The sequence below is a fragment of the Orcinus orca genome, chromosome 4 (genome assembly GCF_937001465.1).
Source record: "Orcinus orca chromosome 4, mOrcOrc1.1, whole genome shotgun sequence".
Taxonomy (NCBI): Eukaryota; Metazoa; Chordata; class Mammalia; order Artiodactyla; family Delphinidae; genus Orcinus; species Orcinus orca.
Window position 1 is genome coordinate 40160149 of NC_064562.1, and position 14773 is coordinate 40174921.

Genomic DNA, 14773 nt, shown 5'->3' on the forward strand with positions numbered 1-14773 from the left:
AGGGAAGTTAACTCAGTTCTAGTTAATGGCACTTGGAATGTCTCATAATAATAAGAGTAATCAGAGTTGGGAATGAGTGGGAGCGTGTGGGGAAAAAGAGTCAAATTTGCTTCTGGTATATTTGAAAGGCTTAAAATGTCTTTAGAACAGCACCTTGGGTTGGTCCTACGAGTGCACGTAAGAGGTTTATGGAAATGTCAGTGCAACGGAACCACTCTGATCCCCGCTGTGTTGCTCTGAGTCAAATGCTTAATTGTACTATTTCAAGCACTCTGTTTTGGGGTTGTTCTTAACTCAAATGCTGACAATTTTATTTATCGTTAGTTGTTATTTGAGCCAGCATACACCCATTGGATTGCAGTAGTTGCTGCGGACACTATGGATGTGTTTGATTTTTCCCTTTTAAGATGCTTTTGTAATCTCTTCATAACTCATGAAAAGATTTCTGTTTGTTATGTTTTTTCAGCCATTGTCAAGCCTACTTTACTTCATTCTGCACTTTGGGCGTAAGCTACATTGCAGCTGCCCTTGATTCTTCTTCTTACTCTCAGCCCTCATAAGCACAGGGTTTGCTCTAATGGAGGCACCCTGGAGTAATTGCAGAAGGTCTTGCATAGTGCACCGTGGAGTGGCTCTCTCCTGTCTCCTGCAGAGACTGAGGCCATTGATTAAAATTCAGCTGCTGACACGGATTGTCAGAGGTGGTTCAGGGCTGATACAGAGGTAGACACAGCAGTGCTTTGCTAAGTATTATTTTTGTTTGGGTTTTGGTTTGCTTCTTGCCACCTTGGTAGACTAAGGGCAGAGGGAGGAGGGGGGTGGGGTGGGGGCGGGGGGAGAAAACAGTAGCAAGACCAGCACAGACAGTGGTTTGGAAAAGCCCCAGGCCGCCTTATCATGCCACCCCTGCCTCCCCTTTACCTTCTTTCTTGTGTTAGCACTGCTGTTCAGTGTCTAACTTCCCTCTGCTTTTGATGACCATCTGCCAATTTCTGTAGGTTCTCATGTGCCTACTACATGTACTGAAACTCACCGAATCATTTCTGAAGTCACTACCTAGCATCAGGCCAGTCAGGCTGTCTCAGGGGTAAGGGAGGCCGCATGAGATGGTGAATAAGTTTTGGGATGTCTAAAGGGTCCACCACACTAACTGACACAGCGTAGATGCTTCAGGAAGTGTCTTATTTCCTTTAACAGTAGTGGATAGTATTCTCACCAGGTTGTATTCCCCCCAACCTGGTAGAATTTGAAGGAAAAGGTTAGTTTTTTTCCCATCTTTAGAACTCATGAAAACCTGAGCTATCAGCTGAGAGAGTTCTTAGGGTTTATTCAGTTTGCCAAGAAATGACCTATATACTAGTTTTCTTCTTTTTTTCCTCATTCCCCCACTCTTATTGTGAATAACAAATTTTTTAATAGGGTGTTACGGTGTTACCAGGATTTCATCTTTGCACTTATTGGAGAGAGTTACAGCTGTACATGGACTGACAGATTTCTCTTCTACCCTATGGTTTTGGTGATTTGGCTCATTTGATAAAACTAAGTGGATTCCTACCTCTCAGTGGAAGGTATAAATAGATTTTGTAAATACTGGGAGGAAAAAGAGCAGTTCATCAACCCTCAGATTACAGGTAGCTTTGACTTGGAATGAAGCGGGGCTCAGCACTGCGTCGGGGCATAGGCTGGGAGCGTGGAAGGGCTCCTGCCCCATCTCCACGCGAGAGCACCTCAGCCGCAGCCTCCATGCAACCTTAGATTCTTAAAGAGGCCTCTGTTTTTTAAGTCAGCAAGCACTGGATTCCTGTCTACCTCAGAAATTCCCCAGTCACTAGTCAGAGGACTGAGAGGGTTCCAAAGAGCAAAGCCAAGGATTCAGTTTGCTTCTGAAATTAGAATGTAATCTGGAGTGAGTGAAGTTTCTCTTCACCTTCTCAGGGGGACATTGTGTCCTGCGCTGGCACGTACATCCATGTGTGGAGCATCAATGGGAACCCTGTCGTGAGTGTGAACACATTCACAGGCAGGAGCCAGCAGATCATCTGCTGCTGCGTGTCGGAGATGAACGAGTGGGACACACAGAATGTCATAGTCACAGGACACTCAGACGGTGTGGTCCGGGTAAGTCGGCCGTGAGGAAACGCATTAGAGTATTTGCTGCCGTGGTTCACCTGAAACTTCTGAAGCTGTCCACAGTTGAAGGACACCTGGAGGTTGTCGTATTGCTCAGCAAACTCTCACTCAGATGCAAAGAAACATTGTCCATTGGGTTATCAGACGCAGAGAACATCAGTGACTCAGCTTCTTTTCTTCCCATTAAGTAGATCTATTAGTGCCGCTAACCACTTGACAGCTTGACACAAGCAGATCACTTAAACACGATTTCCATGTCACCTCGGGATTGCTAAAAATGTCACTTACATAAGTATTGGCTTTTTAGCTTGTCAAACGGCTTCTTAGGGAAAACGGGGACTGTGTCTCCTCTACAGAGGATCACTGAGCTAGAAAATGCTTCCAGGGGCCTCAGGTCATCCATTCATTCCCTGTCTAGGATCCTGTATGATTTCACCTGAATCCTAGATACTTTATCCTTTTCTTAGTTTTCATGCCTTGGGCCTCTACCGAAAATGAAATCCACAGAGTATTTACCTTTGTAGCCTGTTCTAATATTTGGGTTTTTCTCTCGGGAGATTTTTCTTTGTGTCTTTCTTCATTAATTGCACTCTATAAAAGCAGAGAGCAGCTGGCTGCTGCCCTTGTAATCACAGTCACATGCTGAGCAACGATGAGGCCATCGGCCAATCCCACGCCACACCCTGCACCTCAGACAGCAGGCACACCCTAAAGTCTGCAGAGCAGCATTCCACGTTACCCCATCTGTGGGGCATCGTGAAGAGCTCCGTAGCCAAATATGTCTGGGGATCCTGCTTCCTGTATGCCTTCTTGGAGATCTAGAGTATATGTTAGTATATGCAAGGTTCTTTGTCAGAACCAAAGACGTGTACTTAGTTGAACTATGTTTTTGAAATCTCTTTGACCCCAGTCCTTTTCTGTCGACCATGAAACACCCACTCATATCTCATGGAACACGGTTTGGGGAGAACTGTTTATTTGTAAGCAGTCCCTGCCACATTTTTCAAGATACAGAGAAATTAACTATACACAATAATAGGAATTAAGTTATCTGTTTAACCCTTCGAACCAATCTTCATCCAGTAACTGGTAAATTGTTTCTGTAATCAGTTCAACTGTTTTTCATTTCCATACTTACTTAAATTCAGTTTTGGAGAATGGAATTTTTGCAAGTTCCTGAAACACCAGCTCCTGAGACTGTTGAAGTCCTAGAAATGCAGGAAGACTGTCCAGAAGCACAAATAGGTATTTAATACTTTCTAAAAAGTTTTTCAATAGTTTTCATGTTTCTTTTTTTTTAAGTCATTATGCGTAAACTTACATCAACCAAGATAAGCAAGAGCCTGAGGCTGGGCGTTGCTGTCAGAAGCAGGATCACTGCCTAGTAAGCCAGCTGAGCAGGCATGCAAAGTTCTGTGTGGTTCACCAGGCAGCAACCCTTGTGGTAGTGTCTTTGTGGTCGGCTTCCACATCCCATAATAAATACAGTTACAAGCTTCCTGGAATACCAGAGGCTTGGGCTTTCAGTTCTGAAAAATACAAAGCAGATCCAGAGGGCACAGTGTTGGATGAGTCAGAGGGCCACACCTCAGTCCCACATCTGTCTCACCCTTCACTTGAACAGCTAGCTCCCTATGAGTGACAGGGCAGTATCGTGTTTGTAAACTATTCACAGAGGCAGACCAGGGTCCACGCCCTGGACCTGCTCAAGAAGAACATTCATCAGACAGAAGCTTGGTGATCTGTATTCTGCCATCTGTTATTTGTGAAGCACTTTAAAATTTTCCCGTGAAATATAAAGATAGATTATATTTATGCAGAATGTTTGGAAACAATGCCAGAGAATCAGGCTAAGATGTGCTTTGGGTTACTGAATTCCAGAGAAGTTACCCCTCATCAATTTAGAACAGTTGGTGTAAGACACTTCATAGAAAGGAACAGGGTTTTTTTTTTTAAGTTCAACCTCTAAATCGTCTCTCCATGGTTAATTTTTGTACACTGGGAATTCAGCGTGAATTTGACGATGTGAGGGAGTTGTTAAGGAAAAAGGCTCATTATCAGAGAGACACAAATCCCCTGCCCTTGTAAGCTGAAAGTAGTCTTTACTTTCTTTGCCAGAACCGGTGGACAGAACATTTTAAAGCTTGTATTACTTTAATGCATGTAAATTTCCATAGTCAAATGTAGCTCCACTGAGAAAGTCATCTGGGCATTTGGGGACCTAAAAATTCAGTTCAATTCAGTTAGTATTTGGGGGTTAATAGCTATTGTGTGTCAGACATTGGATTGTGTGGTCCAGTGAGAAGTGGGTCCCTTCCCTTCCTTTTAACAAAGCGTGTTAAGTAGATAACAGCGAAAGATGAATAAGAGAGATAGAAGAAGGGGTTGGATTTGGGGAGGAGAGACATTTGTATGTCTTCGTCTTCCTTATGTTTCACACTGTGGACGAAGTTTGGCAGAAGCGGCAGAGGGGAGAGCAGCCCACAGGAAGGAATGACTTGGGACGGTGTCGAAGTGGTGGGACTTGAGGACAGTGGCCTGGGTGAAAGGGAAGATAAGCTAATGGTTCTCTGGAAATCAAAGCTGCTTCAAAGACTGCTGTTTGAAGACTTTCATGATCATAAGCCAAATTAAGTATTTGTCTTGCTAAAAAATATTTGTAGTGGGCTGGTGCTTGCTCACTTGTTCTTGCTCTCCTTTTTTCCAGTTACATATATTTATTTCCCATAAATTTTCCCTGCAGTAGACTTTACTGCAAGGGAATTGAGATGAAGAAATGCACAGTAACAATGGAAAGAGGAGGAAGAACAAAACTCTAAATTAAAGCTTACATCCACAGTTCGTTCATCTATGTTGTCATTTATATTGACTGCTGTATGGAAGGCACTGTGCTTGGGACCCCTTCTCTCCAACTGACCACTGTGTTGTAGAAAGAATGACGGAAAGTAATAGTTTGGGGTGAAAATTTTAAATATGTGAGAGCCATACAGCTGTTAAAGGAGTCCAGAAGAGAGAGTTACTTTCTGTTGCAGGAACCAGGTAAGATTTTAGAGAAAGAAGTATTTAAGCTGTGCTTTCAAAGATAGGTAACATCGGAACACACAGAGATTGGGAAGGTGAGTCTAGGTAGGGCCAACCCGAGTGTGCAAAATTAGCTCTACAGAGGAGCAGCCAGGCTGCGTGGAGAGCAGAGTTGGCACCATCCAGCTGAACTGTGGTAGAAATGTGAGGCAGGTAGTGAGAATCCACAAAGGCAGGTTTGGGCCAGATTGTGAAAGAATGAATGCCAAGCTAAGGATTTTGGCCAGAAGCATTCTGTGAACTCCGGAATTCTACCGTTTTGATATCTGTACCTAGCTGGAAATTCTGGCAATTTATTTTCTCTTACTGTAATATTGAGCTTAAAATAGTATGTCTCTTGTGTCTTAACTAGTAGAGGAAAAATACCAACGGGACAACACTGGGTCTAACTCTAATGTGTGTGTGTTCTCTAATTCTCCCACCGCAATACCCAGGGCCAGAAGCCCAGGAAGAGGACAGCAGCGACTCCGAAGCAGATGAGCAGAGCGTCATCCAGGACCCCGGGGACACTCCCAGCCAGCCCAGCAGCACCAGCCACAGGCCCCGGGCGGCCTCCTGCCGAGCCACAGCCACCTGGTGTAATGACAGTGGCTCCGATGACTCCAGGCGCTGGTCCGACCAGCTCAGCCTCGATGAGAAAGACGGCTTCGTATTTGTGAACTATTCAGAGGGCCAGACCAGACCTCACCTGCAGGCTCCCCTTAATCACCCCCACCCCAATCCCGCTGAAGCGCGGAATTTCAGCAGATTGAAGCCCGGTAACTTGAAGCCTGGTGTCTGTTTCTCACCTCTTGTGGGTGGCGCGAGGGTTGGTGGACGGAGGCAGTGAGCTGTAGCTCTCCCTTGCCCCATTCCTGTGACAAAGACCCCCCACAAAGAGGGCCTCAAGTTTCTTCTTGTGTAAGGCAGACTTAAAGGCCCTTGGGCAGTCTCTCCTACCATGGTGTTTGCAATACGTTGGGCATTTTTTAAAGAATAACACCTCAGACCAAAACTTAGTTCATTCACAGATTATGAAAGCCTTTGAAAATGGGCAAGCTGTTGATTATAGATAAATAGATAAAATTGTATTCACGGGTAACTTTGCCTATGATAGAGTTGGGGCAGGGTCCTCAACCGGAGAAATTGTGTCTTCTTGCACTGAGGATTTCCCCTTCTCCGTGTGTGTCTTTGTGAAGGCCTGAACTGGTCCATGGTCAGTGTCAAGCCAGACTTCTGTGCCTCTAACTGAGGCAGCAGCTGCCAAGAACAGAGAGGCTGCCGGAGCTGTGTGTTGCAGCACCCTGACGTTTGAGGGCAGCGGGTTAGGGTGCACCTAACAAACGCTGGCTCCCCTCACTTTGTCAGTCACACGTCGCACTTTTCCACCCCAGGGTACCGGTGGGAACGGCAGCTGGTGTTCAGGAGTAAGCTGACTATGCACACGGCCTTTGACCGGAAGGACAACGCACACCCGGCCGAGATCACTGCCCTGGGCGTCTCCAAGTAAGTGTCCAAGCTCTTCCGGCCACTCTTCCCCACGGGGCCATTTGCTCAGCCTGGGCGCACACACTCAGGCAGTCTCTGGGAGCACAGGTTTCATCTGCATCATCATGTGTGGCTCCAACAGACGAATCAGAAGAAGAAACCTGCCGGTGTGTGGATTTCACTTCCGAATGTCAAAAACCAAAAAGCTTTGCCTTCAAAAAAAAATAAAACAAAAACGAAAACTTCACCTTCTGTGTTCTTCAAAGGTACGGCACGGTTCGATTCCAGGGGAGCTGAAACGGAAGCGTACATTCGGGCTCAGTCCCATTTTTGTCCCTTTGCACGCACGACCCCCTCCCCAGCGCACACGCCCCCTGGGAACTGGCGTCACCGGAAGCTCTCCGGCCGCATGGCGGGGCCGGGGGCCGGGGCCTTCCATGCGGTGACTCTGCGTCGTGTCTCCTGCAGGGACCACAGTAGGATCCTCGTGGGCGATAGTCGAGGCCGGGTTTTCAGCTGGTCTGTGAGTGACCAGCCGGGCCGTTCCGCCGCTGACCACTGGGTGAAGGACGAAGGAGGGGACAGCTGTTCGGGGTGCTCCGTTCGGTTTTCTCTCACGGAAAGACGGCACCATTGCAGGAACTGCGGTCAGCTCTTCTGCCAGAAGTAAGATGAGATACAAGCTTCCTGAGTGTCTGTGGGTTAAGCTCTGAGGATATGCGTTATGCCCATACGCTGTGTCTGTCTAAACCAGCCTTCACTTCCTCCTTGTTCTTTTTTACTGCCATTGTGAAATATTTGTCACATTGGAAAATACAGAGGTAATCATCACAAACACATGGCCACCCGTGACTCAGGCTGGGAAGGTGCTAACATTTGATCACATTTGCATATAAAACAGTACAGATTCATTTTAGGTCCTCTCTTCACCCTCACCCATCACACCCTCTTCTCCATGTGTTTTTACTTTGAGTGCATACGTTGTGTTCATAGATAACACTATATTATTGTTTATTGTGTTTTCAGTTTTACATAAATGTAGCATACTGTCTGTACCCCTCCGTAACTTTTTTTTTTACTCAACATTGTTTTTGAAATTCATTCACATAAATAACTATTATTCTAATAATTTCATCTTAACTGCTGTCATATTTTTTTGTATGAATATATCAGTATTTATCTCCTTCCCTTTTGATGGACTGTTAAAGGATTTTCTTTCATTTTATCAGTACTACAAACAATGCTGCAATGCACACCCGTATAAATGCCCTCTTAATACACAAGCCAGAGTTTCCCTAGAGGAGATACCACAGAACGGACTTGAAGATGGTAGACATACTCGTGAGCTTAACTAGTTATTCAAAATACTCTCCAGAACAGTAGTGCTAGTTTACTCCACCGCCAGCAGGATATGCAAATTCTCCCTGTTCTTATTCACACCTGGTATTGCCAAACTTTTCCACTTTTGCCAATCTGATAGCCAGTAGTGCTTTGTTGTTTTAACTTGCAGTGCTTCTGAGGTTGAACATCTTTTCATATGCTTATTGCCAGTTTGAGTTTCCTCTTGGGTAACTTGGCCCAGTTTCCTTTTGCGTTTGCTCTTCGATTTTTTTCCCCCTACTTGAGGAGTTGTTTTATGTATTCTGGGCTCTAATCCTTTGTCTTTCACATGTCTTGCAGATACCTTTTGCCAGTCTGTGGCTTGTGTTTTAACTTTATGTATGTTTTTTCTGTCACACAAGTTTTTAATTTTGATGTAGTAGCATGTATTGCTTTTTATGACTTTTGCTGTTTTTTGGTCTTAAAAAATCTTTCCCTGTCCTGTGGTCATAAAGATAGCCTTATTTATTTTCTTTTAAAAGTTTCAAAGTTTTTTCTTTTTTCTTTTTTTTGGCTAATATGTGCAAAGCACCTGGTATTTATTTTTATTTTTTTATTATTATTTTTTAAATTTATTCTTGGCTGCATTGGGTCTTCGTTGCTATGCACGGGCTTTCTGTAGTTGTGGCAAGCTGGGGCTACTCTTTGTTGCGGTTCGCGGGCTTCTAATTGCGGTGGCTTCTTTTGTTGCAGAGCACCGGCTCGAGGCACGCAGGGTTCAGTAGTTGTGGCACTCGGGCTGCTCAGTAGTTGTGGCTCTCGGGCGCTAGAGCACAGGCTCAGTAGTTGTGGCGCACACTGGCTTAGTTGCCCTACAGCATGTGGGATCTTCCCGGACCAGGGCTCGAACCCATGTCCCCCGCATTGGCAGGCAGATCCTTAACCACTGCGCCACCAGGGAAGTCCTCAAAGTTTTGTTTTTCATGTTGAGGTCTTTAGGTCCAAATCCATTTGGAATTTATTTGAGAGTATGACATGCGGTGGGGATCACTTATATTTCCCCAGTATGAAGAGTCAGCTGTCCCATCACCATTGATTTGGATACCTTCTCTGTTATACCCTGGGGTCCCACATATGCATGTACAGTCCTTTCCATGGCAGACAACAGAAAAGATCCCATGGGCAGTACCCTCTAATGCTTATATTGCCTTACTAGAGAGATGCTTTCACAGAAAACGCAAATTATATCATTGCTTCTGAGTTAGTTATTGAGGGGCATTGGCTTATTGGAAAGGGGGTCGCCTTGGGTTTACACTGACAAATGCTCCCTGGGCTGCTGTCCATTGTGCCATCTCAGGCACGTTACTAACCTCTCTGAGCTTCAGTTTCTTCATCTGTAAAATGTGGATAATTACACCTGCCCAATAGAGGTGTTGAGAGAATTAAATGAAATCGTGTATGAGTTTTGTAAAGCACCAGGTGCAAAATCTGGTGATATAGGTGTTCAGTAAGAAGTGTTATTATAATTATTAATTTTTTTCAGACTAATGTCTTCCTTTTCTCCTGGGAAGTCTTATTCAAGATGAAGCAGCAGAATGTTGCTGCCAGCCGTTTCTTATAGGAATTTCTATGAGGCTGGCAGAGGATTCTGTCTTGTGGTCCTGTGCTTTGAGACACCCACTCTGTAAAGCCTAGTGATCTGATAATTTCTTTTTTTTTTTTAATGTTTATTTAGTTAGTTAGTTATTTGATTGCACCGGGTCTTAATTGTGGCAGGCAGGCTCCTTAGTTGCAGCACGTGGGCTCCTTAGTTGCAGCTCACCACCTCCTTAGTTGTGGCATGCAAGCTCCTAGTTGCAGCATGCATATGGGATCTAGTTCCTTGACCAGGGATTGAACCAGGGCCCCCTGCTTCGGGAGCACAGAGTCTTAACCACTGTGCCACCAGGGAAGTCCCCAATCTAATAATTTCTGATAGTCAGCACCTCCATTTGCATGCTGGCACACATCTGTTCTTTATAGAGTTTAATTTGTAAAGTACTGTTTAAATGTAGGTAATTCTTTAAATTAGCTATTGCTCTCAAATGTGGGAGGGAGGCTTTATTTGAAAAACAAACCAAACAAGTGATTGATTATGACAGAGCAGGCACAGAAGGAATGCTGTCCAGGAGGGCGTAGCTCTACCGTGATCTTTGTGCCCTTCTGTTGCTGAGGGAGCTTGCCAGCCTTCATTCTTGAGGGTCTCCTCAAAGTCCAGTTCTTTAAACCCCCTAGGCTGCTTGCACTTCATGTATTCTCTGGCTACTTTTACTGGTCTAATGGAAGAAATAAAACTGTTTCAGTCTTATGAAGAGCCAAGGTCAAAGTGATGAAGTGCCACACCCAAGGTCATACCCTGCCTTAGGCTGGGAATAGGAGTGCTTTCTATGAAGGACTCTGACATCGCTAAGTATAGTCCACTTCAGGGAATTCTGTCAAGATAAACAGAAAATGAGAAAATTTGGGCCAGACAGAAAAGCCAAACTACCTGTTTAAGAAATGACTGAGGAGTGAACCAAAGTGTTTAAAAGCCCAAAGGAAGTTGATAGTGACCAAAGTGTCTTTTGAAATGGGTGGTAAGTCCTCTCTTGCCAAGAGAAAAAAGGCTCCAAGTAAAGACATTGGCATACTGCCCAAGTTTATAGGGCATGAGGAAGAATGCATTTCCATCCTGCACAGGAAGAGTAGCCTCATAGATGTTCACTTCCTTGGCTTCATCCTGTAGAAAAATCTTTTTTTTTTTTTTTTAAATTCTCTGCAGTCAAATAAATGGCTTGCCTTGGTTTAATGTTACTTTTTTTCATAGAATGACACAAATAATACAGCACTCATTTTGGTCCTTGGTCAAACCACATGACCCAAACCAGTATGGCTCTGGGCATTCTTCTGGCCCCGTACAGTCTTGGGTGTTATACCGCAAGCTGTCCATTCAGATTTTAAATTCGTGTTTCTGAGCCCAGTGATCAAACATGGAGAAGACCCATAACTACCTCATTTTGCCTTTCCTTTAGGTGCAGCCGATTTCAGTCAGAAATCAAACGCTTGAAAATCTCATCCCCGGTACGTGTTTGTCAGAACTGTTATTACAATTTACAGCATGAGAGAGGTTCAGAAGATGGGCCTCGAAATTGCTGAAGATTCAACAAGCCGATTGGAGACCATGGTCTGTAGACCCCCTTCCCTATTCCCCTGTCACAACTCGCAGCTCGGAAGGCATCAAAACAGTCTCCGTTTACACATCTCTTCATACCACGTGTTTGAAGTGTGGGATTCAAAGGGAACATTGAATAAACGGGTGTAGAGTACAGTCATGGGGCAGACACTATTCAGGTGAACAGCACAAGAAGAATACAAGGTGGTTCCTAGGAGCAACATTTCAATATCCGATTCTCCCTTAACAATAGCTGTCTCCAAGAGAAAATCCTCATGTATTAACTGCCCTTTTCTTGCGTCTCATTTTTGTAGAGCTCCTCATCCTTATTTGGAAAAACCAACGACTACAAAAAAAAAAAAAAAAAAAAAGGCTTTTAGAAAATAGTTGTAAATCTGACTTCTTTGCAAGTAACTGTGTATATTGTAAATAGGTACAAAGGCCTTTTTTCTAAATAAGGACTTAACTGCCTGTAACATGAGACTTCAAACTAAACCACTAACTCAATGAAATACGTATGGTTTGTCTGACATTGCTTACCAATTAATTATAAATATGTTTTATTTTTTAATCCTCAAAGACGTTATCTGTGGTCTTTCCGCCCCCCCCCCTTTCAAACCCAGCCCATGTGCCTGATGTCATTTCTTTCAAGTTGCCCGCAGTATCTCCACTTAACCTAAGCTAGTAACCAAAACAGTGTCATGTGGACCTTCTTTAGGAAACAGTGTGGGAGAATAAGAGTCTGGTCATGAGATACCCTGGAAATCTTTGGGCATGTCATACGTGGCTACATCTCACACGTGGCTACGCACCACCTCAGTGTTGTTCTAATGTCATAAGGCCCCTTGTAAACTTCTCTTTGGACTGCCCTTTGGTCATAGCGTCCCCTCTTAGCACTACATAGCGGTGGTCGGGCAATCGACGCAGTGCAGGAAACAGCCCTGCCTCAGCTAATGGAAACATATTTGCATGTAACCCACTTTAACTTCTCCTGCATAGAACATAAGAGGTATGTGTCTTTGGTGACACTAATGTTCTACTATAGCTTATTTTCAAAAAAGGGTTAAAAAAAGAAGTGTACAGAATTAACATATAAACCTTGTTGTAAAACCGAATCATGTCAGAACTGCTTATAATTAACCTTTACCATTTAATGCCATCTACCTGAAAACAGTGAGATTTATACTGTATCAATGTCTATTTTTTTGTTTTTGCTATGAATATAATTACAGTATTTTAATATTTAGTTATTTAATTTGTTCTAGTTGGATACAGAACACACAAATCCAGGGAGACTAAAGCTGGTGGGGGCTAAGAGATTAGTTTACAGAAAAAAAGCTTTGGTGGTGGGATTTTTTTAAATGTGTGTTATGTACATATATAAATATATATATATAAAACAAATGAAACAATTAATCTAGATTTTAACATTTTCAGATATTTAGTGATAATATTATGAACAATTCTAAAAGCCCTGTGATTTGGAAAATGTAGAAGCATTTATGGCCCAAGAAAGGAAGGAGAGGCCTTCACACCTCATGGAGTTATCATATGAAGGACAGCGGCTTTGGCTTTCCCGATTTTTCATCTTTAGGCCCTGGTGACAGGCACACTTATGCACTAAAATGCACATATATGCACATGCATTCAAAAATAGGCATTGGTACAATAGTAATCTTGTACCTAATGGGCTGAAACCAGCTTAAGAACAAATTTGTTCTTCCTGATAACTAGGTCTCCAAGAGAAAATATAAAGGCTGCTTTAGTGCCTTATGCTTACTAAATTTAAACCTTTATTTACCTAGGTTTTAGCCTACAGTCTATTTATGATTACATATCAAAATTGATTAAAACACTTCCATTTCTAAAAGTTCAAATATACTTGTTAATAAAAGGATTATTGGCATTAATACTTTAACTTGAAGAAAAGTTGTGTTCTGTTTTCCTTTCTGTGTCTCACTCCTCCCCACCTTCCTCTTCCCCCCTCACCTTCTTTCTTCAATTCTAATAAATAATGCTGGATGTTCAACAGTTGCAGGACTTGTGCTCTCACATAATCATGGGCTTTGCCCCTGTCCGGCCCTAGAGATGAGTTGTAGCAGTGTTATTCTACACTTTTTAAAAGAGGCGTCCTCCTTGTGTCCACAAACCATGTTTACCCCAAACCCAATGGCAGAGATGTTCTTTAAAGACTTGAATATATGAATGTCTGTATGTAGCTATTTAAAGGTTATTCCTCTATGTGATATGAAGTTATATGGGATGAACACTTTTAAACTTTCCAACACAACTTCCATAACTAGAAGGTGGAAACCAAAACCCTCATGATAGTATTTCCTCTGGCAGCTGGTGCTGTGGGCAACTGTTTTGTTCAGTGGGTTTCTTTTCTTTTTGCTTTTAATGTAGAAATCACAAATCACTCACACATACAAGTACACTCACGTAAACTAATCGTTCCTCTGAATGTCCTTCTTTGTTCCATGTAAATTTGTTTACCAACATATATTCTCAGCATGTACATCCACCTTTGTGTGGTCCATATTCTTTCTCTGAGAGTACCTCACAGGGCTTCTGCCTGATCTTTGTAGTTTGTCCATCCATCCATCCATCCATGTCCTCTAACATTCGTGTGTATTGTGCAACTGTAATGTCATGCTTTTGAAGAGAAGAATAGCTGCCCCTAGCAGCCATCCATCTGAATGATAGCAAAACACTCTAGATAAGTTATTTTGCACTTTCTTATGTATAAAGTTGGTAGAAACTTATTTTTCCTGTGTATCATTTAAATACATTTTGTTTTGGTAAATGAACTGTGTATAAAATATTTATGCCATTAAAACTGTTTTTAGAAAGTATTTTTAATTTCAGCAAGTTTGGTTACTTGTTGCATGACTATTAACACAGCTGACTTTTTGTGTCAGTGCAATGTATATTTTTTTGTCCTGTTATTAACTTGTAAGCCCTAGTAATGGCCAATTATTTGTACAGCAACAGAAGTAAATTGAAGATACTGGCTAAGACTGGATTGATTGTGGACTTTTGTACTATATTGCAGAATCCAATATCTGTTCTTTGGTGGTTATGTAAAAGGCCTGAAGAATTACTATCTAGTGTGCAATCTGTGATAACTGAATGTTCATTGTATATCTGTCTCTGATGCAAAAAGGTAGAGTAACACAATTACAATACATGATTAAATGCAATAGTCCAGATACTTTTTTTTTTCATTTCAAATAAATACCTACTATCTACCACCACCCCTTCTCACCCCCCTCCCAAAAAAAAAGAAAAGAAAAAGGAAAGTTTTTAAGCCAGCTCTTCAGGGGAGGAAAAACAAACAAAACAAAACTGAGGTCTAATAAAACTTTGTGTAGTTCTTTTCTAGTTGTGAATATATCTTTCAGAAGTGCCTGCTTAAAGTCTCTGCTTGCAGAGTTGTTGGCTGCTAGGGTCTGGTTCCAGTTCTAGTGCGATCCATCTTTAAAAACCAGGCTTTCTGTATCCTGAGCTTCCCAGTTGTGCTGGACTCCTGGGGCTGTGTGCACAGCCGCAGGGAGAGGCAAGTGGCTTCTGGGAGACACGACC

General features: G+C 42.9%; 1 protein-coding gene across 5 annotated transcripts in view; it reads left to right on the plus strand.

Moving 5' to 3' along the window:
- Window positions 1-14568, plus strand: part of WDFY3 (WD repeat and FYVE domain containing 3) — a 264633-nt gene extending 250065 nt beyond the window's left edge. For all 5 annotated transcript variants that reach the window (XM_049709048.1, XM_033416011.2, XM_049709050.1 and 2 more), the window contains 6 exons: window positions 1936-2118; window positions 3279-3375; window positions 5646-5969; window positions 6585-6696; window positions 7147-7344; window positions 11049-14568. In XM_049709048.1, the coding sequence (XP_049565005.1) occupies window positions 1936-2118; window positions 3279-3375; window positions 5646-5969; window positions 6585-6696; window positions 7147-7344; window positions 11049-11172 (1038 nt within the window). In that variant the 3' untranslated portion in view covers window positions 11173-14568. The remainder of the gene's footprint in view (window positions 1-1935; window positions 2119-3278; window positions 3376-5645; window positions 5970-6584; window positions 6697-7146; window positions 7345-11048) is intronic.
- The last annotated feature ends 205 nt before the right edge of the window (window positions 14569-14773 follow it).